Below are 17,903 nucleotides of genomic sequence, written 5' to 3'. Positions count from 1 at the left end.
CTTACATTTTCTATGATAACCAAACAGCCATATCTGGCTACAAAAGATGCTTCAGTTCCTGAGCTGCTAATAAGGTCCAACACAAAATGCACAAAATGCACAAGCTGCCATAATTAGCAATTTACTAATGCAATAATAGAGCTTAATGATCAATTATTTAATAATTGCTAGTTAATTTTCAGTACTTATGTAATAGAACTTATCTTTCTTAATTAATTTCTTTCTATTTCTCTACCTTAATCAATTTCTAGGTTTTTATCATCATTAGCAGTACTGTACTTATGATGATGGTAATGAACATGTAGTAGTGCTTTTCTAACTTATGGATTGGATCTACTACAATTAGGATTGAAAGGATGGGAGGGAGGGATTTTATATATACACACAAACACACTCTTTTGAGATGCTATTTTATGTAAGACCAACATGATTTAAAAGAAAAAAAAATTAAACAGAAAGAACTAAAAATATATTAATTAGGAAGCAGTTTACGTTGAATATAAATAATATTAATGTCCGTTTTGCACAATTCATATATTTCCCCACATTCATACATTTACGTAAATTAAAAATATATAATTGATAATAAAAAAATTTTTAATAAAAAAATTACTGCCATCTCTTTTTTATTTTCTTTAAGAATAGCTGCTAGGAGGCCTTTAAATTTGTATTGTAAAGCTTTGGTGACATAATTTCCAATTCAAATGGGCTCAAATTGCAGACATATCTTTGTTCATCTTATCATTAATTTTGATTGAACAATAGACAAATACAGGCTCATCCAATTTAAATTGCTATGCATTATTGTTTCTATGAAATAGACTATTCTTAAATTGTTATGGAAACAGTTTTAACAGGTACATAAAAGGTTATTGCCTTATAGGGACAGTTATCAATTATAGAATAAGAGGTAACCTAATAAAGCGACATGGCAAAATATAAGGAACAGCTAAACAATTAGAAAAAAAAAGTGTTGAAATATGAAAGAAACAAACAATTACGAAGAAAAATATGAGCAATGTAGCTGGAAATCATTAGCTCAATGAGAATTGATTATGATGCTCAACAGACTAGTTTCAATGAAACAATAAGATGCAATAAACTAAATAACGTTACAAATATACAAATAATTATGCCCAAAGACAAATAAATCGCAAAAAAAAAAAAAATGAAATTCAAAAAATTTCGAAACACAAATCGCAAAATACCTCAAGAAGACGGGTGGAGTGATCGGAGGGGCTGGAGCGGCGTCACGAGGGGCTGCAGTGGCGTCAGGCGGGCTGGAGCAGCGTCAGGAGCGGCTGGAGCGGCCTGTGAACAGAGGAGAGGAGAGGAGGAGGAGAAGAAAGAAAGAAGAAGAAAGAAGAAGGAGGGTGTTTAAAGCCCTAAAATTTGCGACCGACAGTCGGTCGCAAATGCTATTAATATCGGTCGCAATTTTTTACCCTGCGACGTCGTTTTACTTTCGTGTAATTTTGCGACCTATTTGCGACTACCACAGTCGGTCGCAATAAGTCGGTCTCAAATATGTCGCATATCGATCGCAAAATTTATTCCTAATTTTGAACCGCGAAATTTTGCGACGGAATAACCCTTAGTCGCAAATCGGTCGCAAATCTGTCACATAGTAGTCGCAAAATGAGAAACAAAATTGCGGGAATTGTTACCGCTAAAATTTGCGACTGTTTGTTCTTGTGTAGCAAATCAGTCGCAAATTTGCGACCGATAGTTGTCGGTCGCAAATTTCGGTCGCAAATTAGCGTTTTTCTTGTAGTGGATGTGCTTGCTTATTGTTGCTGACTTGGTGAGAATGAAGTGATTAAAAGTACTTTAAGGTGATTTATAGTGGTGGAGGATGGTTAAGCATGAATTTGATATTAAGTTTGCATAATCGACCAACTTGGATAATTTTATTCATTTGATTGATAATCTATGGATTAGACATTCTGATATATGAAAATTAACTATGTTATTTAGGTTATTTGGCTATGTAAATAAGCTCCAAAATTCAGGAAATTTTACATAGGAGTAGCCTGAGGTTTGAGGAAGATGCTGTTAAAATTTCAGGACAAATGAATTTAAAAAACTAGAGATATAGCCAAAGAAAGACAAACTACTCATATGATGAAAATCATATATTCCATTAGTTTGTAAAGAGTTTAGCATACTTTTAATATGTTATTAAGTCCCATTATTTTAGTTATTATTTTTATATTTCTAGGATGAGATTAAGAGTTGGAAATGAAGTAATTTATGCCTAAATTAAGGTCATATTGTAGTTGGTTAAGCATAGTGAAATTGAAGGAAAAGCATGAATACTATATTTCAATACTTAATTTACATTCCTAGGATAGTATGTGTGTATTTATTGAGTAGTATTGAGTTAATATGAATATTAATTTCATGCTTCAGTATCTGAGAGGAAGGGATTGAAAGATAAGTCAGTACGTAGAGGAGTAAGGTTATGAGAGCCTTCCAATTCAGGTTAGTGCATTACTCTTTTCTTATTTTGTTAAAACCAAAATATATTTGATTTCACATTCCAAAATCAATAAATGATTTATGAATAAAAGAAATATTGGAACGGAGATTTTATGGATTTTGAAAAAGAAGAAGTATGATTTGATACCTTATGATTTTTAAAAAGTTAAATTGAAAGTTGTTTATATGAGAAAGGAGGATGTTGGCCAATTATTATCTGTAATATAAGGGGCAGTTGTGAATGAATGTTTTTAGTAGTAGTTGTGGAAAGGGATTGTTGCCCAATGTGTTTTCAATTATATTAATATATGAAATGATTTATAGTCTCACAACAGCTGACAGACATAGTTATTGTCCTACCGATATAACTTCAATTGTTCAAGTTGATATTGTGATTGATGATAAGAAAATGATATTGTTCCCTCTTAAATGAGGTTGAGATTGTCCCTCTTCTATTGAAATAAAAATCACCGATTTATGTTGAGATAACTTTGTCTTGATGAGCTCATAGGACACTAATGACCATTCAGGTTGAGTCTATTTAAGCTGTTGAGACTAAATTGGGTATTGTCAAATTTCTTAAAAGAATGTTTTACTTACAATTGAATTAATGCTTTCCTTATGATTATAATGCTCCACAACCATTTTCATAAAAAGACAGTTATTGATTTTTGAACAAAGAATTTCTATCACTATTGTTGATATACTTTCTTACTAAACTCTTTACTGAGTTGAGAGAAAGATCGATTTTCAAAAAAGATTAAATGAAAAAGATTTTCATATGAAGTTTTATTCATAGTTATGGTTAACATTGAAAAAATATAAATTGACACTTGATTTTATATATGTGTACCACTAAGCAATTTGCTCAGCGACAGTGCTTTTTGTACTATCGCAGGAAAGGGAAAGGAGAAAGTAAGAGAGTGAGTCCTGCTAGTTGCAGGATTCTTTTTAAATCATTGTAAATATAAGAGCTACTACCGTAGCTATTGTATATAGTTCCTTTTTAGAATCTTGTATGATGTATAGAATGTTAACAGAATAGTCATATGTATGTGAGCGGATATATGTTATTAAAATTTATGTAAACTCTCAATACTAGTATATAGTACAAACTATAAATATATGTATATCTATATGCATGTGCATATGCTTTTATTATTACTTGAGGTATCTTATTATTATTATTATTATTATTATTTATAAGCAAAAAGGAGATCAATCCAGTATGGGACTGCATTTCAATTTGGGCTTATAGATTATGGTTCCAGCTGCTATGAATGAATATGCTTAATTATAAACAAAAAAATTTTATGATGTTATAAGTACATTTCCCTATATATATAAATGTATATTTTAAAAAAAATGAAATGAGTTCTTGACCCTGCTTCTAAAATGAAGTTTCTTCATTAAATTAACCAATAAAGATGTGTTATGAAATTATTTTATTTAAGTCTCTTGTAGTATATTTATTGAGTTTTTATGCAGTATAAGTGCTTAATAAACATATTACACTACAAAAAAAACGCAAAATTGCGACCGATTTTTGCGACCGACTTAATTCGGTCGCAATTTTGAGACCGATTTGCTACTTATAAGCCACCGGTCGCAAAATTTGGCGCTGAAAGTTCCCGCGAGAATGGTTAATGATTTGCAACCTCTGTACTACGGATTTGCGACCGATTTTGCGACCGATTTGCGACTACATGTTCTTCTGTCGCAAAACTTCGCGCGTAAAAAATGGGCCAAAGTTCTGAGACCGATTGGAGACTACATTGCGACCATTTTTTGCGACCGATATAGTTAGTCGCAAATCGGTCGCAAATTTTGAGCCTAGTCAAACGACGTCGGCTCATTAAAAATTGCGACCGATAGTTATAACATTTGCGACCGATATGTCGGTCGCAAATTTTAGGACTTTAAGCGTCGGGCCCTCTCTTTTTTCTTTCTTCTTCTTTCTCTCTTCTCCTTTCTCCTCTCCTCTCCTCCGTCCGCAGCGCCACTCCGGCCCCTCCTGACACCGTTCCAGCCCGCCTGACGCCGGCAGCCCCGCTCGCTTTGCACTCCGGTCAGCCTGTTGCGAAAATCTGAGGTTAGTTTTATTTTGCGATTAATTTTTCCAATTTTTTTTTTTTTCGATTTTATTTGTTTTTATTGTATTTATTTATGGTTGATTTTGTATATAGAGTTGCGATTAGAATTTTTTTATGGTATTATTATTATTATTATTATTATTATTATTATTATTATTACTGTTCTTATTATTATTATAATTATTTGTATTATTGTTGTTGTTATTATTACTAATATTATTAACATTATTATTATTATTATTATTGTGATTGTTATTATTATTATTATTATTGTTATTATTATTATTATTACTACTGTTCTTATTATTATTATTATTAGTATTATTATTATTATTATTATTGTTGTTGTTGTTATTAATATTATTATTAATGTTATTATTATTATTATTGTGATTGTTATTATTATTATTATTATTAGTATTATTGTTATTGTTATTGTTGTTGTTATTATTATGATTAGTATTATTATTATTAGTATTATTGTTGTTGTTATTAATATTATTATTCTTAATGTTATTATTATTATTATTGTGATTGTTATTATTATTATTATTATTAGTATTATTGTTATTGTTATTGTTGTTGTTATTATTATTATTGGTATTATTGTTACTGTTGTTGTTGTTATTATTATTATTATTGTGAATGTACTTGTTATTATTATTATTAGTATTATTGTTAATGTTGTTGTTGTTATTTTTTTATTTTAATTTAACATATATATATGCAACTTAAATAAATTAAAAATTGAGAGTTTCAGTCAACAAAAAGCCGTAATTATATATTGTTACATATTTTATTTAAAAAACGAAAAAAAATTTAAAAATTGTTGCTATATATAAAATTAATAACCCTTAATATCCAAGCAAATAGATAAATATCATTTTATCATACAAATTTGACTAAATTGAATTGAATAAAATAGAACGCGCCATTAATATTTAGGAAGAACGACATTTGGAGATACATTCGAGTGATATCGAGCGATAAAAATTTTAATTTTCAAATTACTTTAATTTCTGCAATTTTACCGATGGGTGATAATGAAATTTAGCAACAAAATTGAATGTGATTAGTGAGAACGCCAAATTTTTTTTCTTATTCAATCTCTATTTTTATTTATCTTTTCTAAAAAAACATTTTATTCATTAAAAATTGCATTTTCTTTTTGCTTTAAAGTTCTATTTTATTAATATAAAATCTAGTAATCAATACATATAAAACTATTGTAAATATATAGTAGAATGATTTTTACAGTTGTTATTAGGAGAGAAAAACAATATTTTAAAGGTTCTAAATATATTGTGGTTGATTTATTATATATATTTTTTGTTAGGACTTTTAATGAAAAATGTGAAATTAACATTTAGTAGTTTTTCTTATTTCAACATTTATTTACTAAAAAAATTGTTGAATGTATAAAAAAATAAACTCATTTTATCCATCAAAATTTCTCAAATCTAATAAGTGATCTAATTTTTAATAACTTACAAAATACCTTTCACAAATTCATCAAAGTTTAAAATTGAACCGAAATAATTAAATTATTAAAAAAATTTAATCAAACTTTGATAGATACTTTAGTAGACCATTTCAAAGTCTGCAACCAGTTCGGAAAAGTTTCAAAGTTTCAAAGCAAGTGTCATTTCAAATATACAGAATATAAATATTATGGGATTGAAAATGAAAGCAATTTTCTTTTTATTATATAATATTTTACATTTTATTCAAGTTAATCGAAAAAGAAATATAAAAGAAATATGCAAATGCGATGTGTACTTAAGAGTTTTCAGTTTTCAATATATGTTCCAAACTACAAAAACTAATTGTAAATATCTTAAAATCAGTGTATACGTAGTTGATGCATAAAAACTAACTCTGTGAAAGTACTGAACAAAAATAATAACAAGTACAAAAACTAATTGCTCCAATTTTTTTTTTTTTTTTTTTTGAAGAATAATTGGAATGTATATAAATAATTTTTTGTGTGTTTAGGTTATTACATGTTCTTAATTATTGGCAACTCTTTCTTGAGAAGTTTTGGCTGTGTTTTTCTTTATTTTATATTATTGTCGTTATTTTTCTTAAATATGTTTTTGACTTAAATGCATGATGAGTTTGGATTGGAGGCCTAGTAGTGGCCATTTTGCCTTTGGAGAATGTTGGTATGATATAGAAGTGTTTATTGATTTGTTTTTGTATTTGAGATTTAATTGTGTTGTGCCGAAATGCTGCCGAATTTTTTTCCCAAAAATTCAATATGTAGAATAGTACACTTACCTTTATTACAGTAGTCTTTGTATTCAATAAATGAACTTAGTGATTTTACATTTATATATAGTTACCCTTATTATAGAAATAACCTTAGTTACTTATAAGTATTGTAAATTGAACATTACATTAGGTGCATGTTTTAAGGATGATTTAGACTAATGCAATTACATGACACGACCCTTTATAAACACATTGTTAATTAGGTAAAAAAAAATGCAAAATAATCGAGATTGGATGTACTGGAGGTTCGAGGTCAATGGGATATTAAGACAAGAGTTTCTGCAAGGATTGGAGGCGTTTATACAGTTTGCAGTTGGTAATCCCAGTTTTATGGATGGTAATAAGTTGAGGTGTCCATGTAATCACAAGAAGTGTCGAAATCGAGCCTTCTTAGACATTGATACAGTGAAACTTCATTTGTGCAAACATGGGTTCGTGGAAAATTATTACGAATGGATACATCATGGTGAAGCTCGAGTTGCCAGTGGATCAAGCCACTCCATTCCGGTAAGTTTAGAAGTTCAGCCTTATCAATTTCTGTATGGTAATCAATGCAATGATATGGTAATCGATGCGAGTAGAGTACAATGTGAATGGGATAATATGGAGGAATCGCCAAACGTAGCAGCACAACAATTGTTTGACATGCTAAGTGCAGCTAACAGTGAACTGTGGCCTGGATGCAAGAATCATTCAGTTCTGTCTGTTGTTGCACGATTACTACACATGAAAGCGGAGCACCATTTTTCAGAAAGGTGTTACGATGATTTTGTGCAGTTAGCAAAAGAAATGTTGCCTGAAGGCCATTCAATGGTTGATAATTTTTATCGGACAAAAAAATTAGTTCGGGGGTTGGGACTACCGGTAGAAAAGATTGATTGTTGTCGTAATAATTGTATGATATTCTGGGGTGTTGACTCGGAATTCAGAGAATGCAAGTTTTGTAATCTTCCAAGATATCAACGGCGAGGTCAAGGGACTGATAGAGAACAAAAAGAGAAGGCTTTCAAGAAGATGTATTATTTCCCTCTTATTCCTCGCCTTCAAAGATTATATGCATCTAAGGCGACAGCTGAACACATGACATGGCATGCTTTGCATGAATATGAGGATGGTATAATGACTCATCCGTCAGACTCTGAAGCGTGGAAACATTTTGATAACATTCATCCTGTGTTTGCTGCTGATATGAGAAACGTGAGATTGGGGCTTTGTACTGATGGGTTTCAGCCGTTTGGCCAATCAGGACAACAATATTCATCATGGCCTGTCATTGTGACACCGTATAATCTACCACCGTCAATGTGTATGAAAGATGAATATATGTTTTTGTGTGTTATTGTTCCTGGGCCTACTAATCCAAAACAGAAAATTGATGTGTTTCTGCAGCCTTTGATTGCTGAACTTAATTATTTATGGGAATATGGGGTTGAAACATTCGATGTTTCGACCAATCAGAATTTCATAATGCGAGCTGCTTTGCTTTGGACCATCAGTGATTTTCCAGCTTTTGGAATGTTATCTGGGTGGAGTACGGCTGGCAAATTGGCTTGTCCTCACTGCATGGAAAACACTAATGCATTTACACTAAAGAATGGAGGTAAACAATGTTGGTTTGATTGTCATCGCAAATTCTTACCAGAATCTCACCCTTGGAGGAGAAATCGACAATGCTTTAGAAAGAACACGACTATTGTTGAACCCCCTCCACTTGTGAAGTCTGGAGCACAAATATTACAAGAAATTGAAGATCTGGGGCTTATGAAAGTTACAGCGTTAGGTGCAGATGAGGTAAATACAAGAATTGGCAGGAATAGCGGGTGGAAAAAGCGAAGCATCTTCTGGGATTTGCCATACTGGAGTTCACTTCTTATTCGTCATAACCTTGATGTCATGCACATAGAAAAAAATGTGTTTGAAAATCTGTTCAACACTGTCATGAACATTGAAGGGAAAACCAAGGATAATGCAAAAGCGAGAGCAGACATGAAGGAAATTTGTCGTCGACCGGAACTCGAGCAATCTGTACTTACTGGTAAGTTTCCGAAGGCATGTTATTGTTTAGATAAACCCCAAAGGCAATTATTGTGCGAATGGTTACGATCATTAAGGTTTCCAGATGGCTACTGTTCAAATATGGGTAGATGTGTGGACATGAGGAAGTACAGATTGTTTGGCATGAAAAGCCATGACTGCCATGTTTTCATGCAAAGATTGATCCCTGTGGCATTCCGGGAATTATTACCAGGAAAAATTTGGGAAGCAATGACAGAATTGAGTCTCTTTTTCAAGGAATTGACGATGACTGTTATCCAATGCGATGATATGGACCAATTAGCGCGAGAAATCCCAGTAGTGATGTGCAAGTTGGAGCGAATTTTTCCACCCGGCTTCTTTGATTCTATGGAACATCTGCCGGTTCATTTGCCCTATGAATGTCGTTTAGCAGGACCGGTACAATATCGATGGATGTATCCATTTGAGAGGTGATTCACTAACATTTCATTCTAATGATTACATCATTTTTTTGAACTTATACTTACATATTGGCATTGTACAATCACAGACACCTACAGAAAATTAAAAAGAATGTGCGCAATAAGGCAAAGGTCGAGGGATCCATTTGCAATGCATATTTGGTGGAAGAAGCTTCCACATTCTGTTCACACTACTTTGACCAACATGTTTTCACCAAGCATCGGAGAGTGCCACGTAACGATGACGGAGGAGATCGCGTTCAATCTGAGTTTGAAGGAAATCTAAAAATTTTCACCTACCCTGGGCGTACGATTGGTAAATCAAAAAAAAGACGATTGACTGATGCAGAGATACAAGCGGCTCAAACCTATATTTTATTGAATTGCGAAGAGATCACACCATATGTACAGTAAGTATAAATAATGTAAAGATTCAAAACTTGACGTGGGCCGTTGTTAAATCGTACTTATGCTAATATGGTTCGTTGATAAATAGGAAATATATCAATCTTCTGCGGCTTCAAAATCTCAATTTGACTGATACTGCAGTTGATGCAAAGCTGGACACGGAATTTGCAGAATGGTTCAAATATTATGTAAGTTACTTTCAATGTACACAACACGGAATGTACATTTATTAAATCTGACTCATGTCATTACTATTTCCCATAGGCTCGAAGCTCGGAAAGCGATATTCGTAACAGATTTATTACGGATCTGGCAAAGGGGCCATTACCGGTTGCTAATGCCTACTCTGGATACTTTGTAAACGGTTACAAGTTTCACACTGAGGGTTATGGGAGAAGCAGAAAGACAATGAACAGCGGTGTGTGCATAAAGGGATCAAACTACAGTGACGTGTCAAACGATTTTTATGGGAAATTGGTTGAGGTTTTGGAGTTAGAATATCCAGGCCTACCAATGAAGTGCACAATCTTATTCAAATGTGAATGGTTTGATCCTACGCCAAACATTGGCACGAAGGTTCATCCTAAATATAATCTGGTTGATATTAATCAAAGAAGAAGATATACAAAGTATGAACCTTTTGTTTTGGCAATGCAAGCTGCACAGGTGTACTATGTCCCATATCCATCGTTTAAACGAGATAGATGCGATTGGATGGCAGTGTGTAAAATCAAGGCTAGATCAGTTGTTCATGCACTTGAAACGAAACAATCTTCTTCACTCGCACTATCGGAGGCATTTCAAGAAGTTAGGGTTGAAACGCAACCGATGCAAGTTGTTGAAGATTTAACAGATAGATTGGATGATGAAAGCCGATCTTATGTTGAAATAGGACCATCAGATGATGAAGAGGAAGAAGATCAAATCATCATGGGTTCCTCAGAAGACGAATATGAAGAAGAGGAAGCTGATGAAGAGGAGGAGGAAGCAGATGATATTCAAGACACTTAAAACTTAGAGCAATTTTACTGTTACAAATTGATAAATGTATATGTAATTAATATTATTAATGAAGAATTTCAATGGTATTAACTTTCTTTACTCATATTTACCACATGTTCTACAATTCATATAATTGTATAAATTCATTTTATCTAGGTTCTGATATCTGCAGTACAGATGGCTAGAGGCAGACCGTTTGATTCTGACGCGTCCGGCAGTGGTTCGCGTGGAGGTCATGGCCTTGGACGCACTGCCCGTGGACGAGGAGGGTCGATCCCTCGTCCTTCGTCAGGTACGTCTGGGGTTTCGTCATCTGCTCAGCGACCAGTACTGCCGCCATCACATCCTTCTTCAGGTACATCTGGGGCTTCATCCTCTGCTCAGCGTCCAGTACTGCCGCCATCACAGCCTTCTGCTCCTTCCTCTTCTGGACCAGTACAGACTCCACCAGCTGCACAGTCACCTACTGTGCAAGGTAATCATAAATGTCATAACTGTCATTTTAATTATATATTAATTATCTAAAAATTTATAACATTTGTCATTTCTTTTGCAGCTTCATCAGATCCACGTATCACCCTCAGTTTGGTAGCGGGACAGTAAGTACTTATTCAAATTTTCTGCAGGCATATTTTGTAATTATATTTTGTACTTATTCATAACTGTGATGCTTTCGTGTAATTATATTTCACTTCTGTTTTTTTTTCAGCATATATCCGTCTTCTCGAGCAGCGAGGCAAATTTTGAAGATAATCAAGCTACAGCTGCATAAAGAAGGATACACATGGGATGCCGTACCACAAGAGGCGAGAGACTTTTATTGGGAGGAGTTCCAGGTACTCTTTGGTTTAAGTTATATCATCATTCAATGTTTACAATTCAAGATATATCCTTAGTGTTTAAACGCTATATTTCATTTTTTTTTGCAGAAACATTTCATATGGGATGAGGCCATTACGGCTATGCTGAAAGTAGCCTGGGAGAAGATATGCGCCGATCGATACGCTGACTTCACCTATAGGATGAGAAAAAGCGGTAAGAAGCAGCAGTGCGTGTCTCAGGAGATATGGGAGAGCTGGCAAAAGGCTTGGGAGGATCCTGCATTCAAGAGAAAGCGGGAGATATTTGCACAAAACAGGCGCAGTGAGACTGGCGGTGATGGAGCAGGACCTTCGCGACACACAGGTGGATCTATATCTGCTATAGAGACAGCTCGATTATTAGTAAGTGAACTAGTCCCTTTACAAGAAACTGATGTTTAATGAAAGGACACTATATATATTAATATATCATGCATAAAAATTCATTACAGGCTAAAGAATTAGGTCGTGAGCCCACACCGATGGAGGTGTTTACATACACTCACACGAAGGACCACGATCGTAATACCTTTGTCGACAGACGTACGCTGAGCGTCAATGTAAGTAACAATGAATAATATTTACATTTACCCTCTAATCATTGCGAAGATGTACAAAGTTGAATATAATAAAGCTTGCAATTGCATTGATTAATTAATTTTTTGTTTTCAGGAGAACTATACTACAGCTCGGGAGCGTATTGTTACTTCTCAGACCGATGAATCCGAAGCTGAGTCAAGAATTGACGAGGTAGCGCTTTATCTCGAGGCTGTAGGGGGCGAGAAGAAGAGGAAGGTATACGGCATCGGGTCTCAGGCATCACAGTTTTACACTGTTTCAGCAGCTCACGCTTCTACAGCCAGCGCAGCACGACAGCCGGAGCACAGTGACTCGCACTGTGATGATGATATACGGGCTCAGCTTGCTGATCAGCAGAGATAGATTGCAGAGCTTAGAGCGCATGTGATGCGGCTGTCCGGTGAGCACCGTGCTGGTACTTCTCCCTCTGATCCTGCGCCTGCTACAGACCGACATGTTTCGACGTCTCAGCAGCAGCCACTATCGGCTCCTGATCCCGATGCTGCAGACGATACCTTGGTCACCCCTCCTGGCGCTACATCACATCCAGCAGGTACTCCTCCCGGCGATCCGACATCGGGAGATCCGACATCGGATCCTGCAGATGAGCAGCAGCATATATAGATTTGATTTTGGACTTTTATTTTTTCATTTGTATTTTCATATTTTAATTTGTTCAGAACAATAAAAGTTACATTTTTATACTGTTCTTGAATAGGTTGTGTGATATATATGCATTTATGTCAACTTTCACAGGTGCAGAAATATTTTGGTTTCAAAATAATATTTAATTTTTTTTATTTTTTTTTTCATTTTTGCGACCGATTTGCGACCGATTTGATACCAAAAGTAAAAATTATGAATTTCTTATTTGCGACCGATTTGCGACCGATTTAAAACAATTGCGACCGATATTCTGCGACCAAATTTGCGACTGAATTTCCAATTAAACCACGACCAAAAATTGCGACCGATTATTCAATTTTGCGACCGATTTTATCGGTATCTAATTTGCGACCGATTGTCTCATCGGTCGCAAAATTATTTTGCGACCAGTATTTTTGCGACCGACAATTGTCGGTCGCAAATCGGTCGCTACATGAAATTAGCGACCGATATTGGCCATTTTGCGACCGATTTGTCGGTCGCAAAATGGCGTTTTTTTTGTAGTGTTACGGGCGACATGTCACGTCTTACAGTGGGGTAAGGTGTGACATTGATAATCTCCCACATTAAAACTCTCACAAATGTGATAGATTGTTTAATTTTTCAATATGTTGAAAAGAAGGGAAATAAACATTTTTAACCTCTCACTATTATAAAATAAGAGTACGCCTAAAGTTCTTTACTTCAAGATGCAAATTCGTAATTAAGTTTAAAAAACAATAATTAATAAATAAAGAGTTAATAAATTATCTAACAATATTTATATCCAAATTTCAATATAAAATGAATAATTAAAACATCCATTAATACTCAAGTCGTTACACACTAGCCAAGATGATCAATATAAGAAGAACAGTTGCATACATAAATCAATAAATACACTCTAAAGCACACACAAACAATTTCCAAATGAATTTAATCCTTTTCCTTTAACCTTAGAACTTAGCTTGAAGTTGAGAAATTGTATTCTTGTCAACTTGAAAAGCTTTTCCAAGAATATCAGTAGAGATGTCAGGCTTTGATCCAAACACTGCATTAGCGATGGTTATGACTCCTGGGTTCTGACTGCTCAGGGCAGCAATAGCAACAGCTTTACCATATCCAACATTCTTTTGAAAGTGAACAAGACCAATAGGGAAAACAAAGACATCACCCTTATTAAGCACTTTGGTAATAAGACGGTTGTCTGGATTAGAAGTCACAAACCCTACTTCAAGGCTACCCTCCAAAACGGTCAAAATTTCAGTTGCTCTTGGATGTGTGTGTGGAGGGTTAATACCCCATGGTGCAAAGTCTACACGAGCCAAAGAGATCCCAAGAGTGTTTAGACCTGGTAATTGGGTTGCAGTGACTGGGGTCACTCTTGAACCTAGTGGACTTGATGTGTTGCCTGCTATGTGAAGCCCACTGAAGAAGAAATCACTTGCTTCAACTTGCTTTGGGTCCTTGCATGATAAACCATTCACTAGAACTGGCATTAAATATATCATTTTATTAGAAATAATGAAATATGTGTGGAAAGTTAGTAATAAAATAAGTAAATGACCAGTAGGTTACTAGTAAAATCTATGAGACTGAAAGTAAGAATACCTGCGCGGGCGGGGTCAGCCACACAGAAATCTTGAAGAGGACTATGATCAGCAAAGGCAAGAGAGCAAGTGAAAGCAAGAAGGCCTAACAGAAAGAAGTACTTAGAAGCCATTTCAGAATATGTAATGTCTATGTAAAGAGATTAGATAGTGTGTGGTGACTGGAGAAAATGTACAGGTTTAATGAACCTTTTTATAGAGAAATTAAGCGAGAGAGAGGCAGCCGTCCACCGTGTTGAAGGATTCATATATCGAAAGAATTGCATTGTCTTATTGTATGGGCATTTTTCTTTTATACGCAGTTCTTTTTAAGTAATAGTTTAATATCAAGAATCAATCAAAGAAATTGCATCTATATAATATGATTGACATGGTCTACTTGATAATTCTTTAATTCTTTTTCTTGTTGGACTCACTAAGAGCTTTGCTCATTTAGTTATTTATTTATGTGTTTGCTACGAGAAGGCCAAATGGCCATGAATTCATAATTCTGAATTCTCATACAAGCTAGCAAGCATATATGTGAAGAACTCAGTAAATTGAAATCTGCTACTTTTCTCCAATTTTCCTGCACGATATAAGAAACAAAAACTAATTAGATTAGACCTGGTTGGTAAAATAATTACTTCTTCTCTGATTGGTCAATGTTCGATTTTTTAAGTTAAAACAAATTAGGCCTCCTCTTATTGATCAATGTTCAATTTTTTAAGTTAGTATCCAAATAATAGTTTCTATATGCATGTGTTGAGTGTAGGGATAGAGGAGGGCAAAGTATTTCACGTATCCAGCCAGCTTTGCTTTGATTCGTTTGAGAGTTTAAGTAGTTATAAATGGATTTTGAACAAGTATGGATAATAAAATTACTATAGATGATGCGTAAATATATGATACGAGCATAGATCTATGAACACCGGCTACCCATTATATTATAAAAGTTTGATTGTAGATATCTATTGTACTCTGTAGCTACCCATTATAGTGAAAAATGTATCTTAAGATAAATTTAAGTTATATAGTTTAAAATTCATACTGATACCTTGCACGTTCAAGAAGTACTTTGAAGGGATTTAGAAAGATTACAAGTATAAAATTTTAAATGGCCTTTTCAAATTTCTAGACTCTAATAAATATTTCTACAATTTAAAACCCGTTTGGAACAAATAAATCATGGTTGTAGAATTCATTTGTAAATGAATTTCAAGTAGAATTTATTTGCAAATGAATTTGTCATATTTGGTATGCTACAATTTAAAAATAAAGAATTCAATTGAATTGCACAAAATTATATTTAGAATAAATTCTTAAATAAAAATTCATTTGTCTTTATTTCTTATAGCACCTTTAACATAATAATTTAACAAAAATAGATAACAAACACCAATTATATTTATTATGTACAATATAATAACTTGTCATTTTTTTATTAAAATCTAAATAATAAATTTCATATAAATAAGAAAGTAATATTCCATGCTAATTAATTAACTATAAAGCAGTAACATTCATCGTAATAATTATTTTTAATTGATGTAAAAATTTTTGTAGATTTAAGTAATTAATTTGAAAACTAAAAAAAAAAATTAAGAATGTTACTATTATTTTTAATTGCATTTGAAAACAACTGTTGAAGTTTTTATATAGTTTCATAGTTATAATAACTAACGTTATTATTAGACTTAAAAAAAAAAAAAAAAAAAAAAAAAAAAAAAAAAAAAACAAACATCGTTACCAGTTTGAAATTTTCTAAATGAAAAAACAAAAAGGAAAAAAAAAATATAAATATAAACTAACATCATTTTTGGATTAGAAAAAAATAATGTTGTTATAATTTGAAATTTTTTAAAGAAAATAAACACAAAGGAAAAAAAAGTAAAAATAGTTGAGTTTATAGTGGAGGATAATTTTGTCAATAAACATTTCAATGGTCAATTTTGTGGAATTCATTTATAAATTCCATCAATTTTAGTAGAATTTGAGTTAGTCATACCCAATTTCATAAAATTCAATTTGTAAAATCCAAATCTATATTTTTTTTGCATTACAAATAAAATATTTTAGATTTCCAAATGAATTCCACAAAATTTTGTTCCAGGGCTCTTAGAGACTTCATCATCTTTAAAATGGGATATTAACTATTTAGTCACTAAGTTTTGGTTGAAATTATAAATGAATTTTGGATTAATATGGAGTAATGATAAAAAGATGATGCAAATATAGATACGTATATAGATACCGCTCCCCCACTATATTAAATGAGTTTGATTGTAGACATTCATTACAGGATTTTAATTAAGTTTGGATTTATATAGTCTAAAATTTAGATTGATATCTTATATGTTCAAGAAATACTTTGAATGGGTTTAAACGAGTATGTGGATGTTAAAATTATAAATGAGTTAAAATACATATACTTAAAATAGGTCTTGAATAGATACAGATAGTTCAATATTTACAGTTGTCTATCTGCCTCAGTTCAATCTATAATTGAGCATAAGGATGTCCTTAAATTGAAAAGAAAAATGGTGGTCTAATTAACGAATTAGATGGGAAAAAAAAAAAAAAACTCATTGGTTAAGAGTAATTTTTTAAGGTCATATATTTTCTTTACAAATTGCTAGACTCTAATAAATATTTCTACAATCACAGTAAGGAACATTAAAATTAGTGGTTACATTCTATCCATATACATTTGAGACTTCATCATCTTTGAAAATAGGATAAATTAACTATTTAGTCCTTAAGTCTTAGTCGAAAGTATTATTATATGCCTATTGTTTGGCATAATTTTTTATTCATTATTAATGTTTAACTCTGTTAAATTATTTAGACATTTCTTTTATAAATAGTAAATATGAGTAACTAAATAATAAAGTCACATTAGATATGAAAAATTAAATAGTCAATATTAGAGCAGTGAAAATAATAATTATTGGACGGAATGGCCAAATAGTTTAATGGACTAAACTTAAAGAATGAATTAACAATTTTATCAAATAGTAGGGATGTATTAGTATTTTCAAAGAGAACGGAGGAACTAAATAATTAATTACCCTAAAAAATATGAAATTAGAGATTTCAGTTTTCTTTCTTCCTTTTCCCCCCCTAATAGGTCAAATAGATTAATTTACAATCCTAATATATATGCAACATTACTGCCAATTTATGTATATCTGCTTTGGCTCTGTTTGGTAACAGCGTTTGGAACAATATTTAGAGTTTTGACTACATCAAAACACTATTTTTATAAATTATATCGTTTGGTAAGGTAGTGGATAAGATAACTGTTTGAAACAACCCGAATTTTTATTTTCAAAGATTTTCCAATTAAATTTAATGAATCAACAGCCTGGAAATTAATATTAATATTTTAGTGCGAATACTGTGAGAAACCGGATCGAAAACCGATTGAAAAAGCTGAAAACCAGTTAAAAATCGATGATTTGGGCCGAATCGAATCGAACCGAACTGGTTCGA

The 17,903-nt window shown here is 32.7% G+C and overlaps 1 protein-coding gene across 2 annotated transcripts; it reads right to left on the bottom strand.

Annotated features, from left to right (window-relative positions):
* Positions 1-13,775: 13,775 nt before the first annotated feature.
* On the bottom strand, positions 13,776-14,542 carry LOC149493107 (putative germin-like protein 2-1). 2 transcript variants are annotated; one of them, XM_089715550.1, is made up of 2 exons: positions 14,416-14,542; positions 13,776-14,311 (listed from the first exon to the last, which is right to left on the bottom strand). In XM_089715550.1, the coding sequence occupies exons 1-2, from the start codon at positions 14,540-14,542 to the stop codon at positions 13,776-13,778; spliced, it is 663 nt and encodes a 220-aa protein (XP_089571676.1). The 2 variants fall into 2 exon arrangements, with proteins under 2 accessions (XP_089571676.1, XP_089571677.1); XM_089715551.1 differs by having other exon boundaries at positions 14,431-14,542.
* Between the last annotated feature and the right edge of the window lie 3,361 nt (positions 14,543-17,903).

This window comes from Jatropha curcas, chromosome 10, assembly GCF_041381405.1.
Source record: "Jatropha curcas cultivar XTBG-Jc1 chromosome 10, XTBG_Jcur_1.0, whole genome shotgun sequence".
Taxonomy (NCBI): Eukaryota; Viridiplantae; Streptophyta; class Magnoliopsida; order Malpighiales; family Euphorbiaceae; genus Jatropha; species Jatropha curcas.
Note: the sequence above shows the minus strand (reverse complement) of the source record. Positions and strands in the feature narration are given on the sequence as shown.